This window comes from Cajanus cajan, chromosome 3, assembly GCF_000230855.2.
Source record: "Cajanus cajan strain Asha chromosome 3, NIPB_CcT2T_4, whole genome shotgun sequence".
Taxonomy (NCBI): domain Eukaryota; kingdom Viridiplantae; phylum Streptophyta; class Magnoliopsida; order Fabales; family Fabaceae; genus Cajanus; species Cajanus cajan.
Window position 1 is genome coordinate 33,195,278 of NC_138519.1, and position 22,831 is coordinate 33,218,108.

Below are 22,831 nucleotides of genomic sequence, written 5' to 3' on the forward strand. Positions count from 1 at the left end.
TTATTTATATTATTATTATTAAAAATGAGATAATATTGTTATTTTTATTTTTTGGCTCGACAGGAGTTATTTCCTGCTCCTACGTATCTCCATGCGTAATGAAGAATCAGAGTCACGTAGTTCTTTGCTAGAAAATATTTGTGTGTTGGAATTTTTTTATTAATTTGTTTATTATTTTTCTTTTAAAAAGGTTAGGATTTTTGAACTGTCACAGCTCATACATCCCAAAATATAAAAATTGACAGAGGTGTACACCAAAGCCAGATATTTAATTATTTAAAAAAAGCATTATTATTGTTAATATTGTGGTACATATTTAAAAATATTTTGGTTAGATATTTTTATTTTTATTTTTAGGAAAATTAAAGATATCAAATTATCACAACTTGTATTTTAAATTTAAATGTTAAAAATATATTACATCTAATAAACTATTTTTTCAATAAAATCTTCAAATATTTTTATTTAAAAGATGTGATAATACTTTTTATATTATATTTTGAATTTAAATAAGAAGAACTTTAAGATAATAAATTGTCACAATTTGCACCTTTAAGCCCTAAAATTAAGAGAATCACATCCCTATAATCTTTTTTTGATAAGAGAATATCACAATAATTATTATCTAACACATTTATATTAAGAAACAACTTAATCAAATAAGTTAATTAAACTAATTTTGTTAAAATAATAAATACTATTATCTAAGATTAAGGAAATGTTTCATAATCTTGTTACTATTATTATTATAAAGAATAGATATTATTAATAAATAAAAAAATTATTATAGTATATATTTAAAAAAGACTTGATTTGATATTTTTTTTATTAGAGTAAAATTTAAAGATATCAAGTTGTCTCAACTTGTATCTTAAACTCATAGATTAAAAAGATGTCTCATCTAATTATCTATTTTGCCACTAAAATATTTAAATAATGACTTCAAATAATTTTATAAAAAAATTATAATATTCTAATTATTGATTATATATGTTAAATTTAGATAACATTTTCTAGATGACAAATTGTTACAACTTGCATATATTAGGCCTAAGATTAAGAGAATGTACATTCAAGTAATCCTTTTTTTGAATAATATATACATTGTCAATATTCATAAAAGATATTATTCTCAATATTTTGTGGAATAGTTACTAATTTTTATCATTCTCATTATTATCATTATTGTGTGAAAATTCAACATATAATAACTTTACATGATCAAATAAAATCAATTGCCTTAATTTTTTATATAATTATTAGCCTCAATTACATAAATTTAACATATTGTAAATCATACTCCTAAAACCTTATTTTCTTCAGAAAAATAAATAAATGGGCTAGGCCCATACGTGAGTTGAAAGCACTTAGAACAAAACAAAAAATCTGGCCATCTAAAGAATAACACATCAAATGGACTTGGCTTACATAAAAAAATAAAAAGGAAGAAAAAGAATAACCTAAATTCGTGAAACAGAAACAGTAATTGGGGAAAACCAGCAGAAATCCTTACATTAGGGTTATGAGAGGAGCTCTCCAATTTCTCTCCGCAGACTATGCGTTGGTGCTAACCGGAAGAAGATCAACACACGATACCATCGCGGCTGGCCTAACAAGTGAAGCGGAAAGGGAGAACAACAGTGAAAGAAAGTAACTCGAAGGGGGTTACCGTTGGAAATCATTTTTGAAGGTGACCCACGGTGATTCTTGTGGGGATTTGTTTGGGGAAGGAAGAAGAAGCAAACACCGCCGTCGAAAATCATTTTCGATGGCGGTGGCTCACGGTGGTCCTTGCGTTTTGGCCATAGACTCACAGGTCGCGAAAAAGAGGTGGCAAAGTGAGCGAGAGAGAAAAGAAAAAAAGAAAAAAAAAGGAAGAACACACTATGGTTGCTGGAAATCAGTACGGACAACAAATAGTTGAGGTTAGTATTTTCTTTTTATTCGTCTTCACTCGCAAATAATAATAAAAAAAAAAATCAATGAGACGCACACAAGTATTACTATATGTACAAAAAAAAATAGTGGGTGAAGATGATACCACAATTTTGAGGATCCTGCTTGTGCTCCTTGTTTGAGTTTTTTCTTTCAGATTATATCCTAGCTATGTGGTTTCTTTGTTCTGTTGCCGTTAATTTTTTTCATCCCTTTGTTCATCTTGTATTATGGTATTTATAGGCACATGATTTTTTATTTTGATTAATCTTTCTCTGCCAAAATCCCTAAATTTAGGGGTATGGCTTGTGAACCTGGTTAAGAGGCAATTTTTGGAGATTTTTGCAGGGCATGGTGTCTTGATTGCAGTGGTAAGGTAGAATTGCAACAGAGTAGTTGAAGGGGAGTAGTTGTTGGGGTTCACGGAAGATACGATCAACACGTTTCTTTTCTTCTTATTTTTCTATTTTGTTTCGTTGTTTGTTTTTTTTCTTTTTTTATTTTGCTTTTAATTTTTTTTTTGCTTTTAATTTGTATTATATTTTGTAATATGTATGGACTGGACTTTTTTTTATTTATACAGGGAGACAAAATTTGGAGTTAACAGATGCCCCTCTTTACTTAAGTTTTACTAAAGAATATGAAAACAATGATTTTCATTTTTTTGTAGTAAAATTTAAGTAAAGACTTAATTCCAATTTTGTTTGTGGCATGAAACTTAAGACTTTGAATTAAGTTAAAAGAAAAGATAGTCATGGAGATTCAAAACATAAATGGGAAGATACGAGAATCTAACAACTTTAAAGCAATGGACAAAAAAAGGTCTAAGATAAATAAATTAAATTAAATTAAAAGTAGTGGACTCGATGGGTAAAATATTAAGAGCTAAGAGCATAGAGACTCAAAATATGAAAATAGTGGACTCGGGAATTTAAAATATTGAAATCTATGAGCACGGGGACTCAAAATACAAAAACAGTGGAATCAGGGATCCAAAATATTGAAAGCTATGAGGGCGGGGACTCAAAATATAAAAACAGTGGACTCGGGGATCCGAAATATTGAAAGCTATGAGCGCGGGGACTCAAAATATAAAAACAGTGGACTCGGGGATCCGAAATATTGAAAGCTATGAGCGCGGGGACTCAAAATATAAAAACAGTGGACTCAGGGATCCGAAATATTGAAAGCTATGAGCGCGGGGACTCAAAATATAAAAACAGCGGACTCGGGGATCCAAAATATTGAAAGTTATGAGTGCAGGGTCTCAAAATATAAAAATAGTGGACTCGGGGATCCAAAATATTGAAAGTTATGAGCGCGGGGACTCAAAGTATAGAAACAGTGGACTCGGGGATCCAAAATATTGAAAGCTATGAGCGCGGGGACTCAAAATATAAAAATATAAAAATAGTGGACTCGGGGATCCAAAATATTGAAAGCTATGAGCACGGGGACTCAAAATATAAAAACAGTGGATCAATAAACCTAAACAAGGATTTCAAGGGTTTTAGATTTAAGGTGGGGCGCACCAAGATTATATGATAGAAGGAAATATGAACTTATGGTGAGATGTATGCATGATATGTAATGTGAAATGAATTTTATGAAGTGCTAGACACATCTTATTATTATCACTTTGTATTCATTTTTCCAACCTTTGACCCCTTAAGAGAACAAGCGCTCCAAGATCCGGTGAGGGTTAAAGTCAACTTCCGTTCAACATGAAAGAAAACCCCTTTTCTTCTTCTTGTATTTATGACTATGTTGTTCAAAGTTCTCATTCTTCAATGAGTTATTGCCTTTATTAGGGTCGGTTAATGACCAATCATATTTTTTGTGACCTTTAAGTCCATTCATTGTAATAGAAATACTTTTTGATGTTATTACATGTTTTACTTTCAGCATATCATATAGTGAAACACATTCAGAGAACCAACGATTATTTTATCATTTCAAGTAAGGGATTATGTTCACCAGAAAGTCTAATGGATACAGAAAGGGAAGTAGCAAAATCATGAGATACTAAAGTAGGGAAATGAAAACAAGCCAAAAGATTCTTTTTCTTGCTCTCTGGGTGATAGCGCCAACTTCTCATGTCTTCATCTTTAATAATCCTATCAAACGAGCTTCGAGAATGTTAGATGCTTTGTTGAACCTCTTTCCCTTGTTTGAAGGTTTGCGGCTTTTTCAATACTTTGGTACATGGACTCTTCAATTTGCTCTAGTTTCAAGTTTCAATGGTTGTACCCATCTCTCTTTAAGATTCCTTTTCTATTTTGATTTTTTTTTGTTGTTGACCCTAACTTTTGCCTAGACCGCCCTTTAAGGTTTTCAGCCTAGCGGGTTGCTCTAACTTTTGCCTAGGCCGCCTGTTAAGGTTTTCAGCCTAGCGAGCCTTTTCTTTTTATTTATCTCTTTTTTAGGCAAAATATTTCTTGACTGCATCAGAATTTACAAGAAGCGATAAATCCTCTCCATCCATATTGGTAAGGATTAAAGCTCCTCCTGAAAATGCCTTTTTCACCACATAAGGTCCTTCATAATTTGGAGTCCATTTCCCTCTATGATCTTTTAGGTTTGGTAGGATCTTCTTGAGCACCAAATCTCCTTCTTGAAACTCTCGAGGACGAACTTTCTTATCATAAGCTCTTTGCACCCTTCTTTGATATAGTTGACCATGACATAAGGCATTTAGCCTTTTTTCTTCAATGAGATTTAATTGATCATAACGAATTTGTACCCATTCAGCTTCCTCAAGTTTGACATCAGCCAATACCCTTAAGAAGGGTATTTCTACCTCAATTGGGAGCACAACCTCCATGCCATACACGAGAGAATATGGGGTTGCCCCAGTAGAGGTACGAACAGAAGTGCGATAGCCATGCAAGGCAAAAGCCAGCATATCATGCCAATCTTTGTAAGTTACCACCATTTTTTGAACAATTTTCTTGATATTTTTATTTGTTGCTTCTATTGCCCATTCATCTTAGGGCGATATGGTGAAGAATTATGGTGTTGAATTTTGAAATTATCACACAACTCTTTCATCATTTTATTGTTCAAATTGGTTCCATTATCCGTAATGATGTGGCTTGGTAGACCGTATCGACAAATTAAATCTCTTTTGATGAATCAAACTACCACATTTCTTGTCACGCTGGCATAAGAAGTTGCTTCGACCCATTTAGTGAAGTAGTCAATAGCTACGAGGATGAAACGATGCCCATTTGATGCCTTTGGTTCAATTGGACCAATCACACCCATTCCCCACATTGAAAATGGCCATGGTGCAGCCAAAACATTCAAAGGTGTTGGTGGTGCATGGATATTATCAGCGTATGTTTGACATTTGTGGCATTTCCTCACATGGCTACAACAATTAGATTCCATGGTCAACCAATAATAACCAGACCTTAAAATTTTTCTTACCATTGCATGCCCATTCATGTGTGTTCCGAATGAGCCTTCATGAACTTCTTCCACTATTTTCTTGGCTTCAATAGCCTCAACACATCTGAGCAGTACCATGTCATGGTTTCTCTTATAAAGCACATCACCATTTAAGAAGAATCCCATTGCTAGTCTCCTCAATGTCTTTTTATCATTTTCTGAAGCACTAGGGGGATACTCTTTATCTTTCATGTAGCGCTTTATATCATAGAACCATGGTCTTCCATCTGGTTCCTCCTCTACTGCTTGGCAGTATGCTGGTTGGTCTCGATTTTGTATTCTTATTAATGGCACTTCATTTCCTTGACTTATCTTAAACATTGAAGACAAAGTGGCCAAAGCGTCTGCTAATTGGTTATCCTCGCGGGGGATATGTTGGAAAGTGATTTCTTCAAATTGTTCCATCAACCCCTTGATGTACGAGTGATATGGGATTAACTTTGCATCTCGAGTCTCCCATTCACCCTTGAGTTGATGAACAACTAATGCTGAGTCTCCATATACGTCCAACACTTTAGCTTTGAACTCTAGGGCTGCGACAATCCCCATTGCACACGCTTCATATTCTTCCACATTATTAGTGCAATCAAAACCCAACCTTGCAGTAAACGGGATGAACTGATTCTTTAGGGAAATTAACACTGCCCCAATTCCATGCCCCAGTGCATTAGAAGCTCTATCAAACAACAATGTCCATTTTTCTTCGTTTATGGATTCTTCCTCATCAAATAATGTCATTATGTCTTCATCTGGAAATTCGCATTGCATTGATTGGTAATCTTCTATGGGTTGATGAGCCAGATATTCTGCTAATGCACTACCCTTGACAGCTTTCTGAGTGACATAAATAATATCGTATTCTGACAACAACATTTGCCAACGAGCAATCTGACCAGTGAGAGTAGGCTTCTCAAATATGTATTTGATTGGATCCATTTTAGATACTAACCATGTAGTATGGCTTAACATGTATTGCCTCAATCATCGAGCAACCCAAGCCAATGCACAACATATTCGCTCTAATAAGGAGTACCTCATCTCACAATCTGTAAACTTCTTGCTCAAATAATAAATTGCTTGCTCTTTCTTCCCAGAAGCATCATGTTGCCCCAATACACAACCCATAGATTCATCAAGCACAGACATATATAGTATGAGAGGTCTCCCTGGTACCGGTGGTACTAAGATCGGCGGCTCTTGCAAGTATTGCTTAATCTTTTCAAAAGCCTTTTGACAATCTTCATTCCACACCATTGGTTGACTTTTGCGCAATAATTTGAAAATTGGGTTACAAGTAGCAGTTAATTGAGATATAAATCTGGCAATGTAATTCAATCTTCCCAAGAACCCACGAACTTCTTTTTCTGTGCTAGGGGCTGGCATTTCTAGGATTGCTCGCACTTTGTCGGGATCTACTTCTATCCCTTTTTCACTAACCACAAATCCCAAAAATTTGCCTGATTTTACTCCAAAAGTACACTTAGCGGGATTCAATCGGAGCTTATATTTTCTCAAGCGCTCAAACAATTTTTGTAGGTTAGTGATGTGTTCTGCCCCTGTTCTCGACTTAGCAATCATATCATCAACATATACCTCTATTTCTTTGTGCATCATGTCGTGGAACAAAGTCACCATTGCTCGTTGATATGTTGCTCCATCATTCTTCAACCCAAATGGCATTACCTTGTAACAGAATGTTCCCCAGGATGTAATGAATGTGGTTTTTTCCATGTCTTCCGAAGCCATCTTAATTTGATTGTACCCTGAAAATCCATCCATAAAGGAGAAGAAAGCATGTTGGGCAGTGTTATCTACCAGAATGTCTATATGAGGTAGTGGAAAATCATCTTTAGGACTAGCCCTATTAAGGTCTCGGTAGTCCACACACATTCTGACTTTTCCATCTTTCTTTGGAACTGGTACTATATTGGCAACCCATTGAGGGTATTTGGCTACTGCAAGGAACCCTGCATCCAGTTGTTTCTTGACTTCTTCTTTGATCTTTAAGAAAACTTCTGGTTTCATGCGCCTCAACTTTTGCTTGATTGGTGGATACTCAGGTATTAATGGCAATCGATGCTCAACTATGTTGGAATCTAACCCAGGCATGTCTTGATATGTCCATGCAAAGATATCAACATAGTCGGTCAAAAGCTTAAATAACCTCATTCTCTCATCTCCTTTTATGGCAGTGCCCACTTTAACTTCCTTCTTATCATCTTCACCTCCCAGATTGATCATTTCAACTTCTTCCTCATGAGGTTGAATTATTTTGTCTTCTTGCTCCACCAATCTTCTCAACTCAAATGGGGCCTCTGGGTCATTATCATCTTCCTCGGCTTCGTAAATAGGATGATCAAAATTGTGACATGAGATATTAGCGCTGTTATTTTTAATGTGATTATTTTTGGATCTGCAATTTAGGTTCGACAAGAGATAAAATAGATAAATAGATATTGAAACAGAAAAGAAGGGAAGGTATAGGACAAAGATAATGATTGGAAGATTCTCAAAATGTATTTCATTCATATGATATAACAAAAAATAACATGCAAGCCCATTTAACAAAAAGTGATACTAAGATCCTGAGCATGTTCATAGAGTTTTGTATTACAATTACATTGAAAAGGAGTTAAAAATCACAGGAAGTTCGATGATCGTTCAATTGTGAAGTTCTTCATCAGGGTCACATCGATGCACCAAGTTGACGTGTTCATCAATATTTTGATCTTCTTTAGCCATAGCCACTTGGTTCGTGTGTACCAGTCCTCCACTTCTAAAACTTTGATAGAGATAAAAAATGGGAATTCTTTTGATCCTTGGCTCCCGATTCTCTATTCGTGCCAGCCTTTTCTCTCTATTTTCCTATGCAATTCTTCTTTTATCAGCCCCAGTAATTTTATATCCCAACCCACATCGGTTCTTATTCTCTGGAAACTCTATCAACCTTGTAATTCCTTTTAGGTTTTTTCCCAGCCCCTGACCTGATTGATATCCTCCATTCATCATGACTCTTGCTACCATCATTGTTGCTTTCGATGGTTGTGGGTTCCTTGGCAATGACTCCACATAGGCAGTACTGATTACTTCCAGAGATTGAAAAGAGGTTTCTAGAGCTTCTTCGGTTGCTTCAATATAGCGAGTAGGTGTAGGACTACTCACCAACATGTCTTCTTCGCCTGAGACAATCACCAATTTGTCATCCACTATAAACTTTAGCTTCTGATGCAAGGAAGATGGAACTACTCCGGCTGAATGGATCCATGGCCTACCCAACAAGAAACTATATGCTGGTTTGATATCCATGACTTGGAAAGTGATATTAAAAGTGAAAGGACCAATTTGAATAGGGATTTCAATCTCTCCCATTACCTCCCTACGTGATCCATCAAAGGCCCTCACAATCATAGAACTTGATTTCATATACGTCCCATCACAAGGAAAACGGTCTAATGTGGACTTAGGCATTACATTCAATGAAGAACCATTATCAATCAACACTCTGGCTATAATATGGTCCTGACATTTCACAGAGATGTGTAAAGCTTTGTTATGCTCCCTTCCTTCAACTGGGATTTCCTCATCTGTGAAAGTGAGACGATTGTTGGCTGTAATGTTACCAATGATACCTCCAAATTTATCTAGTGTAATGTCATTAGCTACATGTGCTTCATTCAAAATCTTCATCAATAACTTTCTATGACTTTCAGAATTCATTAACAATGACAGTAAGGACACCCTGGCAGGTGTACGATCCAATTGATCAATGAGTTTATACTCACTTTGTCGAATGAATTTAAGGAATTCTAAAGCTTCCTTATCTGGAACCTCCTTCTTCTCTTCCTCATTTTGCACAATAGCATTTTTTCCATTGTTCTTTGTGATATGCTCAATTCCTTCACCGACAGTTGCTTTCCCCTTTGCCCCAAGATTCTTATTTATATCTCCTTCCCTTAATTCTTCAGGAGTGTAGATCCTACCACTACGGGTCATTCCACCTACTCCTGCAATATTTGTAACATCGATTTCTCCATCACTGACTTCTTTCTTTTGTTGTTCATTCATGTTCCCATTTATCTTCACCTCTATGTTGTATTTCCATGGAATTGCCTTGGTATCCTTGTAAGGAAAAGGAGTTGGGACTTGCACAATAAGAGGCTTATGGATATTTGGTTTTGGCAAAGGCACATTTCTAGTAAAATGAATTACCAATGGTCTTGGGATAACCACATTTGGTATTTCTTCTGATTGATCCATTAACACATCCTCTCCACTTGGAAATTGACTTACTTGAACCAAGTTTGAGTCAATCAAATCTTGTAGAATCTGCTTAAATTCATCGCACTTCTCAATAGAATGCATAGCAGTTGGGTGAAGGCCACACATCTCAGCTTCCAATAGGTTTCCCTCAATCATCCCAAATCTACACAATTTTGAAAAAATGAACCTCATAGAGGTTTTGATTTTCCATACGTTTTTCACTTGTTGATCACACACTTCTTCAATAATGTTTACTGACGAGGAACCATGACCGGGAAGAGGATTAGTCCCCACATTTGGACTATCTTCTTTAAAGCTTAATAACCCCATATCTATTAAGTCTTGCACCTTATGCTTTAATCCCCAACATCTTTCAGTTGAATGCCTGTCGCCACCGGCCCGAAACGGGCTTTCGGCGTTCGCGAAGGATGGTTGGACTCTTTTATTTGTTAAAAAATATGGATTGCTAGAATGACTTATTCTCAAACTGAGACCTTGTCAAACGAGCAATTTTATTAAAAGGCTCACCAATCCATGTTAATCCCAAACGGGACCCTCCATGGATTAGCGGTTTTCATAAAAAGGAAGGGTTCTTGGAGTCGCCACCAATGTTTTACTCAAAACATTGGAAAAAGAAGTTTAAGGAAATCGATTCAAAAATCGACTTCGGCCATTACAACCAGAGTCGGGTAAGGGAGTCGGTTACGCGTGGGGAAGGTGTTAGCACCCCACAGCGCCCCTTTCGGGTTCCCTATGACAGATTATTTCTAAAAATAATAGTGCGAAATTACTAAATTACCCCTATTTATTCTAAACAATTATAACTTCACTATCTACATGATGACAGTTAAATATACACACAGAAAGCAGTAAAAGGAAGGTCTTAAGAAGAAACCTTTGAAGCGTGCTTTTATATTCAAGTAAAACTGGGAAGCTTTTTGGCGTTCCCTCGCTCTACAAGCCCGCTCGCTCCCTCCTAGAAAATTTTAACTATGGAAATCCGGAGGATTTCCCTTCGACTCAGTTCGAGACTCAAGCAAAAAGCTCAGAACTCGAGAACTTTGTCGGATCAACTCTCCGAGTGATTTCTAGGCAGAGCACTGCTCAAAAAAACCCAGAATACTCAAGAAGAGGGTTAAAACTCAGTGAAAAAGTGTCGAATGACGTCCCATTGACGTCATATTTATAGGGATGAGGCTCAATACGGACTCTGGGGGTCAATACGGTCCGTATTGAAGTTTTGAACTACAATACGGCCGTATTGAATTCAATACGGCCGTATTGAAGTTCAAAAACCTCAATACGGCCGTATTGAAGTTCAGTGCAGCTGTATTGAAGTTCAGTGCAGCCGTATTGAATTCAATGCAGCCGTATTGAATTCAATGCAGCCGTATTGAAGTTCAGAAACTTCAATACGGCCGTATTGAGTTCAGTGCGGCCGTATTGCAGTTCAAAATGTGCAGTACGGCCGTACTGAACTCCAAGGAGGCCGTATTGAGCTCCAAACCTCCCACTTTCTTATTTTTGGCTACTCTAAGACCTCTAAACCTAAAGATAGTCATCCTATGGTCTTCTGGGAGTCCTTCTGGCTGACTTTCCTTCGATCTTTGAGAGTCTTCGAGTCTTATTTCCGACCCGGACAATTTTAGGGGTCTACAGCTGCCCCCCCTTTACTTAATCAAACGGCCTTTTAGTGTACCGGTTGATAAGTAAAGGAGTTGACCCAATTGTCCGGGGAATAAGGCCATCCTTCCGACTTGTAGTGTCTTCCGGTGGAAAATTTGCTGAGTAGCCTCTCCAGGTTTTGCTTCGCTCGTCGCCCGAGCCGGAAGCTGCATACCTCCGTGCTTCTGAACACTCTGGTAGCGTGAGTACCGCCTCTCCAGGCTCAACTTCACTCGACGCCCGAGCTGGAAGTTGTGAGTACCCGCCTCTCCAGGCTCTGCTTCGGTGCTTCTGACATCCTAGGCAGTTGAGTTTGCCCTCTCCAGGGTTAGCTTCGCTTGCCGCCCAAGCTGGAAGCTGTGAGTACCGCCTCTCCAGGCTCAACTTCACTCGACGCCCGAGCTGGAAGTTGTGAGTACCGCCTCTCCAGGCTTTGCTTCGCTCGCCGCCCGAGCTGGAAGCTGCATACCTCCGTGCTTCTGAACACTTTGGTAGCGTGAGTACCGCCTCTCCAGGCTTGTGCATACCTCGGTGCTCTGGACATCTGGGTAGCATGAGTTTGCCCTCTCCAGGGTCTGCGGTTTGCCCTCCCCAGGGTCTGCCTCCGTGTTCTTGACGACGTTGGCAATGTGAGTTTGCCCTCTCCAGGGATCTGTGATGGTTTTGTCTCCACAGTCCACGATGCTGCTTTGACAATTTGTTTTTGATTTTGGTGCCGCTGAGGGCTGGATAACGCAGGGATCCGTCTAGGGGATGTGCAGTTACTCATAGGTTCTTGTGCCCCAACTTGCATTTGCATAGTTGGTACCCATGGGGAATTTCTGTTTCCTTGGGGTGTAGACACGAAGATGCTCTTTCTGATGTGAGCGATGCCTTATGATTGGCTGACGTCTTTTGACGTTGTGGAGTATCCCGGTTATCCTTATTCGGGTGACTCTTTTGGATTTTCTGATTTTTGCTGCCTCTGTGTAGGCTGTTATCCGCTGGGGATTCTAGATGTTGATTTTTGATTAGCCTCTTCTGTTAGGCGGATCATCTTGACGCTTGATTTTTGGCTGAAAGCCGATTTCCACTTGGGGAATGGTTTATTGATTTTCTTTTTTGGATTTTCCTTTTTGTAGGAATGCCTCTTGAGTAGGCGACTGGGGATTTAGGGATCTTATGTATCCCAGAGTATTATTTAGGAAGCCTCTACAGGCTTAGACTCACTCAATGCCTGAGTTGGAGAGCTATCTTCCACTGAGGAAGTTTTGACTGAATATTTTGCTTTGGATGATCGCGCTTCCATTGGGGATTTTCGCTGATCTCGGTTTGATAGCTTTCACTGGGGAATTTGGCCCGTGAGTGGAAGCTGAGATATCTCTGGGGAGTATTATTTCTGCGAGCCTCTCCAGGCTCAATTATTCTGTATGATGAATTGTTTTTTTGTTCAGCCCGAGAATGCGAGCTGAGACGTCTTTTGGAGAGTATTATTTCGGCAAGCCTCTCCAGGCTTAATTATTCTGTGGGAGTATTATTTCAGCAAGCCTCTCCAGGCTCAATTATTTTGTGAGAGTATTATTTTGGCAAGCCTCTCCAGGCTCAAGTATTCTGTATGGTGAGAGAGTATTGTTTCGGCGAGCCTCTCCAGGCTCAGTTATTCTGAGAGTATTATTTCGGCAAGCCTCTCCAGGCTCATTTATTCTGTATGATGCTGTTGATTTTCTGAATCTTTGCCTTTTTTGTCGAATTTTGGCTTTTTCTGTATTTTGCCTTTTTGTTGTTTTTTGGCCTTTTCTGTTGACTGCTGTCATACACAAGCAATTTTTCTATTTTTTTCTATTTTATGCAATTGCCTCATGATAAGGTCTTTGAATGTGCAACTAATGTGTGTGTGATGCACAAATGCAAGTTTGATTATTTTATTAATGCTTTTTAGGAAAATGAATGGCTCTCCCTATCCTTCTCTTCTTGGAGGAATTTCTGTCGTCGACGTGAGGGAATATTTTTGTGAGCCTTTTATGCAGGAGATTATGGATTTTATAGGAACCCCTCCAATTTTCTTTATTGACCGATTATTAAGGAATTTCATACAATTTTTTAGAAATACCAATTTAGAGGCATAATCACATGGTCAAGAGAGAAAAGAAATGAATAGATATTTTATTAATATTCACAAGTGTTTTTACAGAAAGATATACAGAAGGTAATTTCAGAAGAATGGCTGGCCTGGGTAGGCTATTTACATTGGGCTTAACAATTATATCTGTAATTGTTGCTCCGTACGTTCTCCTAGTTGTTTTGGGTGATATGCCTGAGTCAGGAGTGTAGACACTGCAAGACGCTTGCTTCTAGAAGATAATCACATGAATCGCCTTTCGGTTTTCGATTCAAGTGATCGTCGCTTGCTTTATTTTTATGTCTTATTCTTTTGCCCCTAACTTTTGCCTAGGACGTATCCTAGCGGGGATAATTTTGCCTTTGTTTTGCCTAGTACCCTTGTACTGGCGGGCTTTTTGTTTTGCCCTAACTTTTGCCTAGGATGCCCTTTTTCGGGTTTTCATCCTAGCGGGCTTATGCAAGCAACGTCTTCAAGCATAATACTTCTTTACCACGTCGGCGTTGACTGGGTATCGAAGTTCTTCTCCATCTATGTCTGTGAGGATCAATGCTCCTCCGGAGAAGGCTCGCTTCACCACGTATGGTCCTTCGTAATTCGGGGCCCACTTTCCGATTTTGTCCTTTTGGGCTGGTAGTAATTTCTTCATTACCAGCTCTCCCTTATGATAGACTCGAGGGTGGACTTTCTTGTCAAAAGCCTTTTTGATCTTTCTTTGATAGGCTTGACCATGGCATATGGCGTTCAGCCGTTTTTCTTCAATAAGGTTTAACTGGTCATATCGGCTTTGAACCCATTCTGCCTCGGAAAGTTTCGCTTCCATGATTACCCTTAGAGAAGGTATCTCAACTTCAACAGGCAAGACCGCCTCCATCCCATAAACGAGGGAGAATGGAGTAGCTCCTGTGGATGTGCGCACTGAAGTCCTGTATCCATGGAGAGCGAAAGGTAGCATCTCATGCCAGTCTTTGAATGAGACAACCATCTTTTGCACTATCTTCTTGATATTTTTATTGGCTGCCTCGACTGCCCCATTCATCTTTGGTCGATAGGGGGAAGAGTTGTGGTGTTGGATTTTGAACTCTTGGCACAGTTCTTCCACCATCTTGTTATTTAGATTGGATCCATTATCAGTGATGATCTTATCAGGAATACCGTATCTGCATATCATATTCTTTTTGATGAAGGATGTTACCACCTTTCGGGTCACATGAGCATACGATGCCGCTTCTACCCATTTGGTGAAATAGTCAATGGCCACAAGAATGAATCTGTGCCCGTTGGATGCTTTCGGCTCAATGGGTCCAATAACATCCATGCCCCACATTGAGAATGGCCAAGGTGAAGCCAATACGTTGAGTGGGGTTGGTGGGATATGAATGTTGTCGGCGTATGCTTGACATTTATGGCATTTTCGCACATATTGGTAACAATCCTTTTCCATGGTCGACCAATAATATCCCGCCCTGAGGATCTTTTTAGCCATTGCGGGCTCGGGAATGTGGGTACCGAAAACCCCCTCATGAACTTCTTTGATCATGTTTTGGGCTTCGACTTGGTCTACACATCTCAACAAGACCGAGTCATAATTTTTCTTGTAGAGGGTTTTGCCGACTAGCAAAAATCCCATGGCCCTTCTTCGGATATGCTTCTTGTCATTATCACTGGCCATATCAGGATATTCCCCTTTTGTCAAATATTGCTTGATGTCATGGAACCATGAATGATCATCAACTACTTCATCTATCAGAAGGCAAAACGCTTGCTTATCATGCCTCCGGATATTGATGATGGGCATTTCATGCTCATTATCCAAGGCGAACATTGATGATAGTGTGGCAAGAGCGTCGGCAAACTGATTTTCCTCCCTTGGAATGTATTCAAAGATGACACTTTGGAAGAGTTGTGTCAAATCTTTGATGTGCTCAACATATGGTATCAATTTGGGATTTCGGACTTCCCATTCACCTCGTAATTGGTAGATAACTAGGGCCGAATCACCAAATACTTTGAGCTTTAGGATACCATTGTTGATGGCTGCTTGGATTCCCAACGCGCAAGCCTCGTATTCTGCCATATTGTTTGTACAATCGAAGTTGAGTCTTGCCGTTATGGGGATGTGTTTTCCTTGTGGAGAGATTAGCACTGTGCCAATCCCTCGTCCAAGCATGTTGGAGGCTCCATCAAAATACATGGTCCATGCATCATCTTTAAGCTCTTCATGTTGTAGATGCATTATATGCTCATCGGGGAAATCATCCTAAAGGGATTGGTAGTCGTTGGTCGGCCCGTGTGCTAGGTAATCAGCTAGGGTACTACCCTTGATGGCCTTTTGAGTGACATGTATGATGTCAAATTCTGATAACTGTACTTGCCATCGGGCAATCTTCCCAGTGATTATTGGTTTGTCGAACACGTACTTGATTGGGTCCATTTTGGAAACCAACCAAGTAGTATGCCTTATCATATACTGCCTGAGCCTTTGCGTTGCCCATGCTAACGCGCAGCACGTTTTTTCTAGCGGCGTATAGCGGGTTTCATAATCAAGAAATTTCTTGCTCAGGTAGTAGATGGCTTGTTCTTTCTTTTCTGTTTCATCTTGTTGTCCCAGCACAGCCCCCATAGACTCATCAAGCACCGTCAAGTAGAGGATTAATGGTCTTCCCTCGACAGGTGGCACCAATACCGGTGGATTGGCCAAGCACTGTTTGATCTTATCAAAAGCTTGTTGACAATTTTCATCCCAAACTTCGGAATGATTCTTGCGCAACAGCTTGAATATTGGCTTGCACGTGTCAGTCAACTGTGCGATGAACCTTGCAACGTAGTTCACCCTGCCGAGGAATCCTCTAATTTCTTTCTCAGTTTTAGGAGGAGGCATTTCCATTATTGCCTTTACTTTATCAGGGTCCACCTCTATGCCTTTTTCACTGACGATGAACCCGAGAAGCTTACCCGACCGGACTCCGAAAGTACACTTAGCCGGATTTAGCTTAAGCTGATACTTGCGAAGCCGATTGAATAATTTTCTCAAATATTGGACATGGTCCATCTCATCTTTTGACTTTGCGATCATGTCATCCACATATACTTCAATTTCTTTGTGGATCATATCATGGAATAACGTCACCATCGCTCGTTGATAGGTGGCACCCGCATTCTTGAGTCCAAAAGGCATTACCCTGTAGCAAAAAGTACCCCAGGGTGTAATGAAGGAAGTCTTCTCGCGGTCTTCCACATTCATCTTGATTTGGTTGTACCCAGAGTACCCATCCATGAAGGAATAGAGTGTGTTTGTGGCTGTATGATCCACCAATGTATCGATGTGTGGTAAGGGAAAATCGTCCTTTGGACTAGCACGATTAAGATCCCTGTAGTCAACACAAACTCTAACCTTTCCATTCTTTTTAATGACTGGCACAATGTTAGCCAGCCATTCGGGATACTGGGACACAACCAGGAACCCCGCGTCTAATTGTTTTTCTACCTCCTCCTTGATCTTTAAAGACCATTCGGGCTTGACTCGTCGGAGCTTTTGTTTGACGGGTCGAAACCCTTCTTTCAGTGGTAATTTGTGCTCGACGATATTAGAGTCCAAACCGGGCATATCATGGTACGACCATGCAAATACATCTTTGTATTCCTTTAACAACTGGATCAATTGCTCCCTTATTTCATCACTGATATGGGTTCCAATATTGACCTCTTTTATTTCTTGGCCTTGCCCCAAATTTACGGTCTCCAATTTTTCTTGATGCGGTTGGAGTAGACGAGCCTCTTGATCTAGCAGTCTTTGCAAGTCCGGAGAAATGGTCTCCTCATCACTGTCCAACTCAACCCATTCATCCTCAACTTTCGGATCCCGGTCGGAGCGAACAATCACAGACATAATTGTTTTATTGGTTCTGTTTAGGTTTAGAATTTATTAATATTAATGAGAGAAAGAGAGAAAAGAACAAATGAGAGAATAATGTGTGAAAAATGCCTCTTTATTGATATGTATTAAAATTTGTACAAAGACCCTTATTTACATGAAAAGGTTCTCATGATCTCGGGTACTGATCATGAGTCCCAAAAAGAAAAAGAAAATTAAGGAGGGGCCCTATCGTGGCTTGCCCTTCTTTCTACTCCTGCTTTGGCAGAGGGTTCTTGCTCACGTCGGGCGCTGTCGAATCGAAGGTGACCCACCCGGCATCAATAAGGTCTTGGACCTTGTATTTGAGAGCCTTACAGTTCTCCGTTGAGTGTCCTGGTGCCCCCGAGTGGTATAGGCATTTATCTTGTGGTTTGTACCACTCGGGATAAGGTGGATCCATTTTCCTTGGTGGAATGTGAGCTAGAAGATGAGCTTCTACTAACTTCGGCAGGAGGTCGCTATATGTGGTCGGAAGTTTATCAAACTTCTTCACAGAGTTATACTGCGGCTTTCCTGACTTCGAAGTGGAAGAAGATGAAGAAATGGTTATGGCATTGACTCCTCCCTCTTTCTTCTTCCCGAAGGCCTTCTTAGCTTCATATGATTGGGAAGGCTTAGCCAGCTTCCCACTTTTAAGTCCTTGTTCCACTCTCTCCCCAATGGTGATGATGTCCGAGAAGAGTGTCGTTGTGTTCCCTATCATTTTATCGTAATAGGGACCAGTCAACGAGTTGATGAATAAGGACACCGTCTCCTTATCCGACAGCGGGGGCTCTATCTGTGCCGCCAACTCCCTCCATCGTTGGGCGTACGCCTTGAAAGATTCATCATTCTTTTTACTCAAGGCTTGAAGATCTGACCTATCGGGTGTTAGGTCGATGTTGTATTTGTAGCGCTTGAGAAAGGCGTCGGCCAACTGCCTCCATGTGTGTACTAGATTTCCATCTAGCTGCATATACCAGTTGAGCGCGGTATCAGCCAAGCTCTCTTGGAAGCAGTGGATCAAGAGCTTTTCGTTTGTGGCATATGCAGCCATCTTTCGGCAGTACATGGTGAGATGACTCTTGGGGCAAGTCGATCCCACGTACTTTGGGAAATCCGGCACTTTAAATTTAGGAGGGAATTGGATGTCCCTCACTAAACACATGTCGGCGGCATCTTTAATGTCAAAATCATGCCCCTCCATAGCCCTCAACCGATCCTCTAGGGCGTGGAATTGGTCTTTTGAAATTTCAGGCTCTCTAATCGTAATCCCCGCCCCAAGGGGTACAGCTCGCGGAGGGTCTTCCTCGTGCTCTTCCTCCTCTCCATGATGGGACTCATGGTCACTGTGGTGTGATCCATGGATATTGTGGTGACGCATGAGCTCCATCATTTGCGCCATCTGTTCTTTGAGCTGAGAGAGCTCGGTTGTGAGCTTCTTATTTTGCTCTTCCAGCGCTTCCATCTTCTTGATTTTCTGCGCGCGTGTGAGGACAGAGAGATGACCAGCCACTTTCTAAAATGAATGTTTTATTCTAATTAGTTTATTCATGGTATGAATACACTCTCGATGTGAGCTTGATAAGACTCCATCTTTAAGGCGCTGCCTTTTTAAGATGAAGGTTTATCACCCTCCCTAGCCTATGATCTCTCCCCAACGGAGAATCTCAATAGTCATGGGTCCCTTTTGCTCACATCGAGAGGGTATTGGTGATCCTAAAATGAATAATTGATGAGGATGCATGAGGTCTTATTGATAATGATGCCTATGCTCCTTACTTTTATTATATTTTCACACATTGGTTTTTCCTCTCATGTCATGACATTTTCATGCATGGGGATTATTCTTTAGACCTTATCACGAGGTTATTTATTAATGCACAAACAATTGCACATAAGCATTTACACAAACAATTCACTCATCCACGAACAGTCACGAGCGAATCACGAGGTAGGGGTATCCTGCAGAAAAGTGCATATTCAAGGTGGATCTAACTGTTCTCACCGGTCTGAGGCCCCCAAGGTGCCCCCATTATAGGGACCCAATTCCTCTCGTCGTAAGTCGATGGAAAGCTCCAACGCACTGTCGGACTCGAGTTCATGGTTATCACCTTGAGTGATGCTTTCCGACAACGGTCTACGGGCACCTATAGACCCATTCGACAACCGGCCGTACTAACATCCACTCCCTATGGCTTACCACTCATGCCCCCGGGTATAGAGGGAACTGTTGTGTGCAAAGGTTTGTGTGCAGTTTTTATTTCAAACATTTGCGAAAATTTAAACATACAACAGTTATTTAAAGCCAAATAGATAAAACATATTATCATACAAACAAGGGGTAATAAAGTAATTTTAACTATTTTTTGTTAAAAATAATCTGTCACTAAATGGGACTGACTCTCTAGACTTCCCCAGTGGAGTCGCCATCTGTCGCCACCGGCCCGAAACGGGCTTTCGGCGTTCGCGAAGGATGGTTGGACTCTTTTATTTGTTAAAAAATATGGATTGCTAGAATGACTTATTCTCAAACTGAGACCTTGTCAAACGAGCAATTTTATTAAAAGGCTCACCAATCCATGTTAATCCCAAACGGGACCCTCCATGGATTAGCGGTTTTCATAAAAAGGAAGGGTTCTTGGAGTCGCCACCAATGTTTTACTCAAAACATTGGAAAAAGAAGTTTAAGGCAATCGATTCAAAAATCGACTTCGGCCATTACAACCAGAGTCGGGTAAGGGAGTCGGTTACACGTGGGGAAGGTGTTAGCACCCCACAGCGCCCCTTTCGGGTTCCCTATGACAGATTATTTCTAAAAATAATAGTGCGAAATTACTAAATTACCCCTATTTATTCTAAACAATTATAACTTAACTATCTACATGATGACAGTTAAATATACACACAGAAAGCAGTAAAAGGAAGGTCTTAAGAAGAAACCTTTGAAGCGTGCTTTTATATTCAAGTAAAACTGGGAAGCTTTTTGGCGTTCCCTCGCTCTACAAGCCCGCTCGCTCCCTCCTAGAAAATTTTAACTATGGAAATCCGGAGGATTTCCCTTCGACTCAGTTCGAGACTCAAGCAAAAAGCTCAGAACTCGAGAACTTTGTCGGATCAACTCTCCGAGTGATTTCTAGGCAGAGCACTGCTCAAAAAAACCCAGAATACTCAAGAAGAGGGTTAAAACTCAGTGAAAAAGTGTCGAATGACGTCCCATTGACGTCATATTTATAGGGATGAGGCTCAATACGGACTCTGGGGGTCAATACGGTCCGTATTGAAGTTTTGAACTACAATACGGCCGTATTGAATTCAATACGGCCTATTGAAGTTCAAAAACCTCAATACGGCCGTATTGAAGTTCAGTGCAGCCGTATTGAAGTTCAGTGCAGCCGTATTGAATTCAATGCAGCCGTATTGAAGTTCAGAAACTTCAATACGGCCGTATTGAGTTCAGTGCGGCCGTATTGCAGTTCAAAATGTGCAGTACGGCCGTACTGAACTCCAAGGAGGCCGTATTGAGCTCCAAACCTCCCACTTTCTTATTTTTGGCTACTCTAAGACCTCTAAACCTAAAGATAGTCATCCTATGGTCTTCTGGGAGTCCTTCTGGCTGACTTTCCTTCGATCTTTGAGAGTCTTCGAGTCTTATTTCCGACCCGGACAATTTTAGGGGTCTACAATGCCTAACACCCCCTACATGATAATCACACTTGGCATTTGGATCATAACCCTTTGGATATGGTGGTTGAATAGGCTTTAAGGGGAATGGCACTATCAAACCATTGCGAGTCAAATGTGGCAACAGTTCAGTGTAGGTCATAGGGATTGGGACCAATGTCCTTTGTTGATTGTTTCCTTTCTTTTGAGTGTTATCCACATTAGGAGAGAGAGTTTTTGATTGATTTTGTTGAGGTATTGGGACTTGCGATGGTGGTGCAGGTAATCGATAGGCCATCCCAAATTGATAATGTTGTGGATATGGAGGTAAAGAAACAGCTGCCACTTTTGGGTTATGCATGTATTGGGGTCGATGACTAGGTGCAAAAGGGACACGATTGGACCCGATAGAGGTTGACATTACTGCATTTGTTTCACCTCCTCTCTTCTTATCTGTATTTGTTGATGGCTTCTTTGCGTACATTGATCCTGTTGATGAGTGAGCAATCTTACCAGTTCGTACACCCATCTCAACCCTTCCTCCAATAACGACTAGGTCTGAGAAGTTCGATGATACGTTTCCAATCATCCTATCATAAAAGGGTGATTGGAGCGTATCAATGAACATTGTGACCATTTCTTTTTCAGACAAAGGAGGTTGTACTTGAGCAGCCACTCCTCTCCAACGCTGGGCATACTCTTTAAAAGTTTCATTCTCTTTCTTCAACATATTTTGCAGTTGTGTGCGATCTGGGGCCATGTTCATGTTGTACTTGTATTGCTTTAAGAACGCTTCTACCAAATCTTTCCACGTATGTATTCGTCCTCGCTCCAAGTTCATGTACCAACCCAAAGCAGCCCCTATAAGGCTTTCCTGAAAGAAATGGATCAACAGTTTATCATTGTGAGCACATGAGGCCATCTTTCGACAATACATGGTGAGATGGTTCTTTGGGCATGTGTCCCCTCTATATTTATCGAATTCAGGAATCTTGAATTTAGGAGGGATCACAACATCAGGAACTAGACACAAATCAATAGCATTGAGTCCATAATGATCAACTCCCTCAATTGCCCTTAATCTTTCTTCCAAAAATTGTATCTTGTCTTTAGATGAGTTATCCTCGAGTTGGCTAGGGTGCGTAATGATAACTGATGTGGGAACGACACTTTGGTGGATCGACGGGCCTCCAACTTGAGTTGTGTCAACCGGTGGTGTATGTACATGGGTATAAGGCGTTTGGATGTGAGGTTGAGTTGGAATTTGTGGTCCACTTGTTTCAAGGTTTGGATCTTGGGGTTGTGTTTGGTTCGGTGGGTTTAAGACAGAGGTAATGGGATTATTCTCATTATTATTAGCCACTGGTGGCATATATCCCGGAGGCAAGCCATATGGAGGGAATAGAGTTTGAGTATTATGAATCTGGTTTTGAGGGTTCATGGTGGAAGCGTGATGATCATTTTCTGAAGTGTTTGTAGCCACTGGTGGTGTATAGCCTTGGGGTAACCCATATGGAGGGAACTGGACCTGAGTATTTTGGCTTGGCTGTGGTGGAGGAGTGAACCCAGGGGGGTAAGCAGGTGTAACATGAGGTTGCTCAGACGAATTCCCATTTGTATCCCTTCTTGACTCCATTGATTGTAGCATGTCCAAAATCTTACTCATTTGTTCTTTCAACTGATTAACATCTCCTCTCAACTCGTCATGTTGTTGTTCCAAATCTTCCATTACTCCCTCCATGATCCTGGTCTTGGCGCGTGTCCAATAAGGGTGTCGTAGGGATATTTTCTTTGCCTCAATACTTGTTCTTCCTTTCACTTTCACGCACTGTGCAAGATTTTGTGATGAGTATGTGATGAAT

The 22,831-nt window shown here is 40.3% G+C and overlaps 3 protein-coding genes and 1 long non-coding RNA gene across 4 annotated transcripts; 1 reads left to right on the forward strand and 3 right to left on the reverse strand.

Moving 5' to 3' along the window:
• Window positions 1-1,330: 1,330 nt before the first annotated feature.
• On the forward strand, window positions 1,331-2,539 carry LOC109817919 (uncharacterized). Its single transcript, XR_002241395.3, has 2 exons — window positions 1,331-1,925; window positions 2,284-2,539. It is a non-coding gene; the product is annotated as an uncharacterized LOC109817919 (long non-coding RNA).
• A 1,818-nt stretch (window positions 2,540-4,357) lies between these two features.
• LOC109817911 (uncharacterized) lies at window positions 4,358-4,870 on the reverse strand. The gene has a single exon (XM_083071819.1). The coding sequence runs from the start codon at window positions 4,868-4,870 to the stop codon at window positions 4,358-4,360; it is 513 nt and encodes a 170-aa protein (XP_082927945.1).
• Window positions 4,871-5,070: 200 nt separating this feature from the next.
• Window positions 5,071-6,324, reverse strand: LOC145956253 (uncharacterized). Its single transcript, XM_083071820.1, has one exon. The coding sequence runs from the start codon at window positions 6,322-6,324 to the stop codon at window positions 5,071-5,073; it is 1,254 nt and encodes a 417-aa protein (XP_082927946.1).
• Window positions 6,325-8,253: 1,929 nt separating this feature from the next.
• On the reverse strand, window positions 8,254-22,710 carry LOC109790835 (uncharacterized). Its single transcript, XM_083071821.1, has 2 exons — window positions 21,023-22,710; window positions 8,254-9,811 (listed from the first exon to the last, which is right to left on the reverse strand). Exons 1-2 carry the CDS (start codon window positions 22,708-22,710, stop codon window positions 8,254-8,256), a joined length of 3,246 nt encoding a protein of 1,081 aa, XP_082927947.1.
• Window positions 22,711-22,831: the final 121 nt, after the last annotated feature.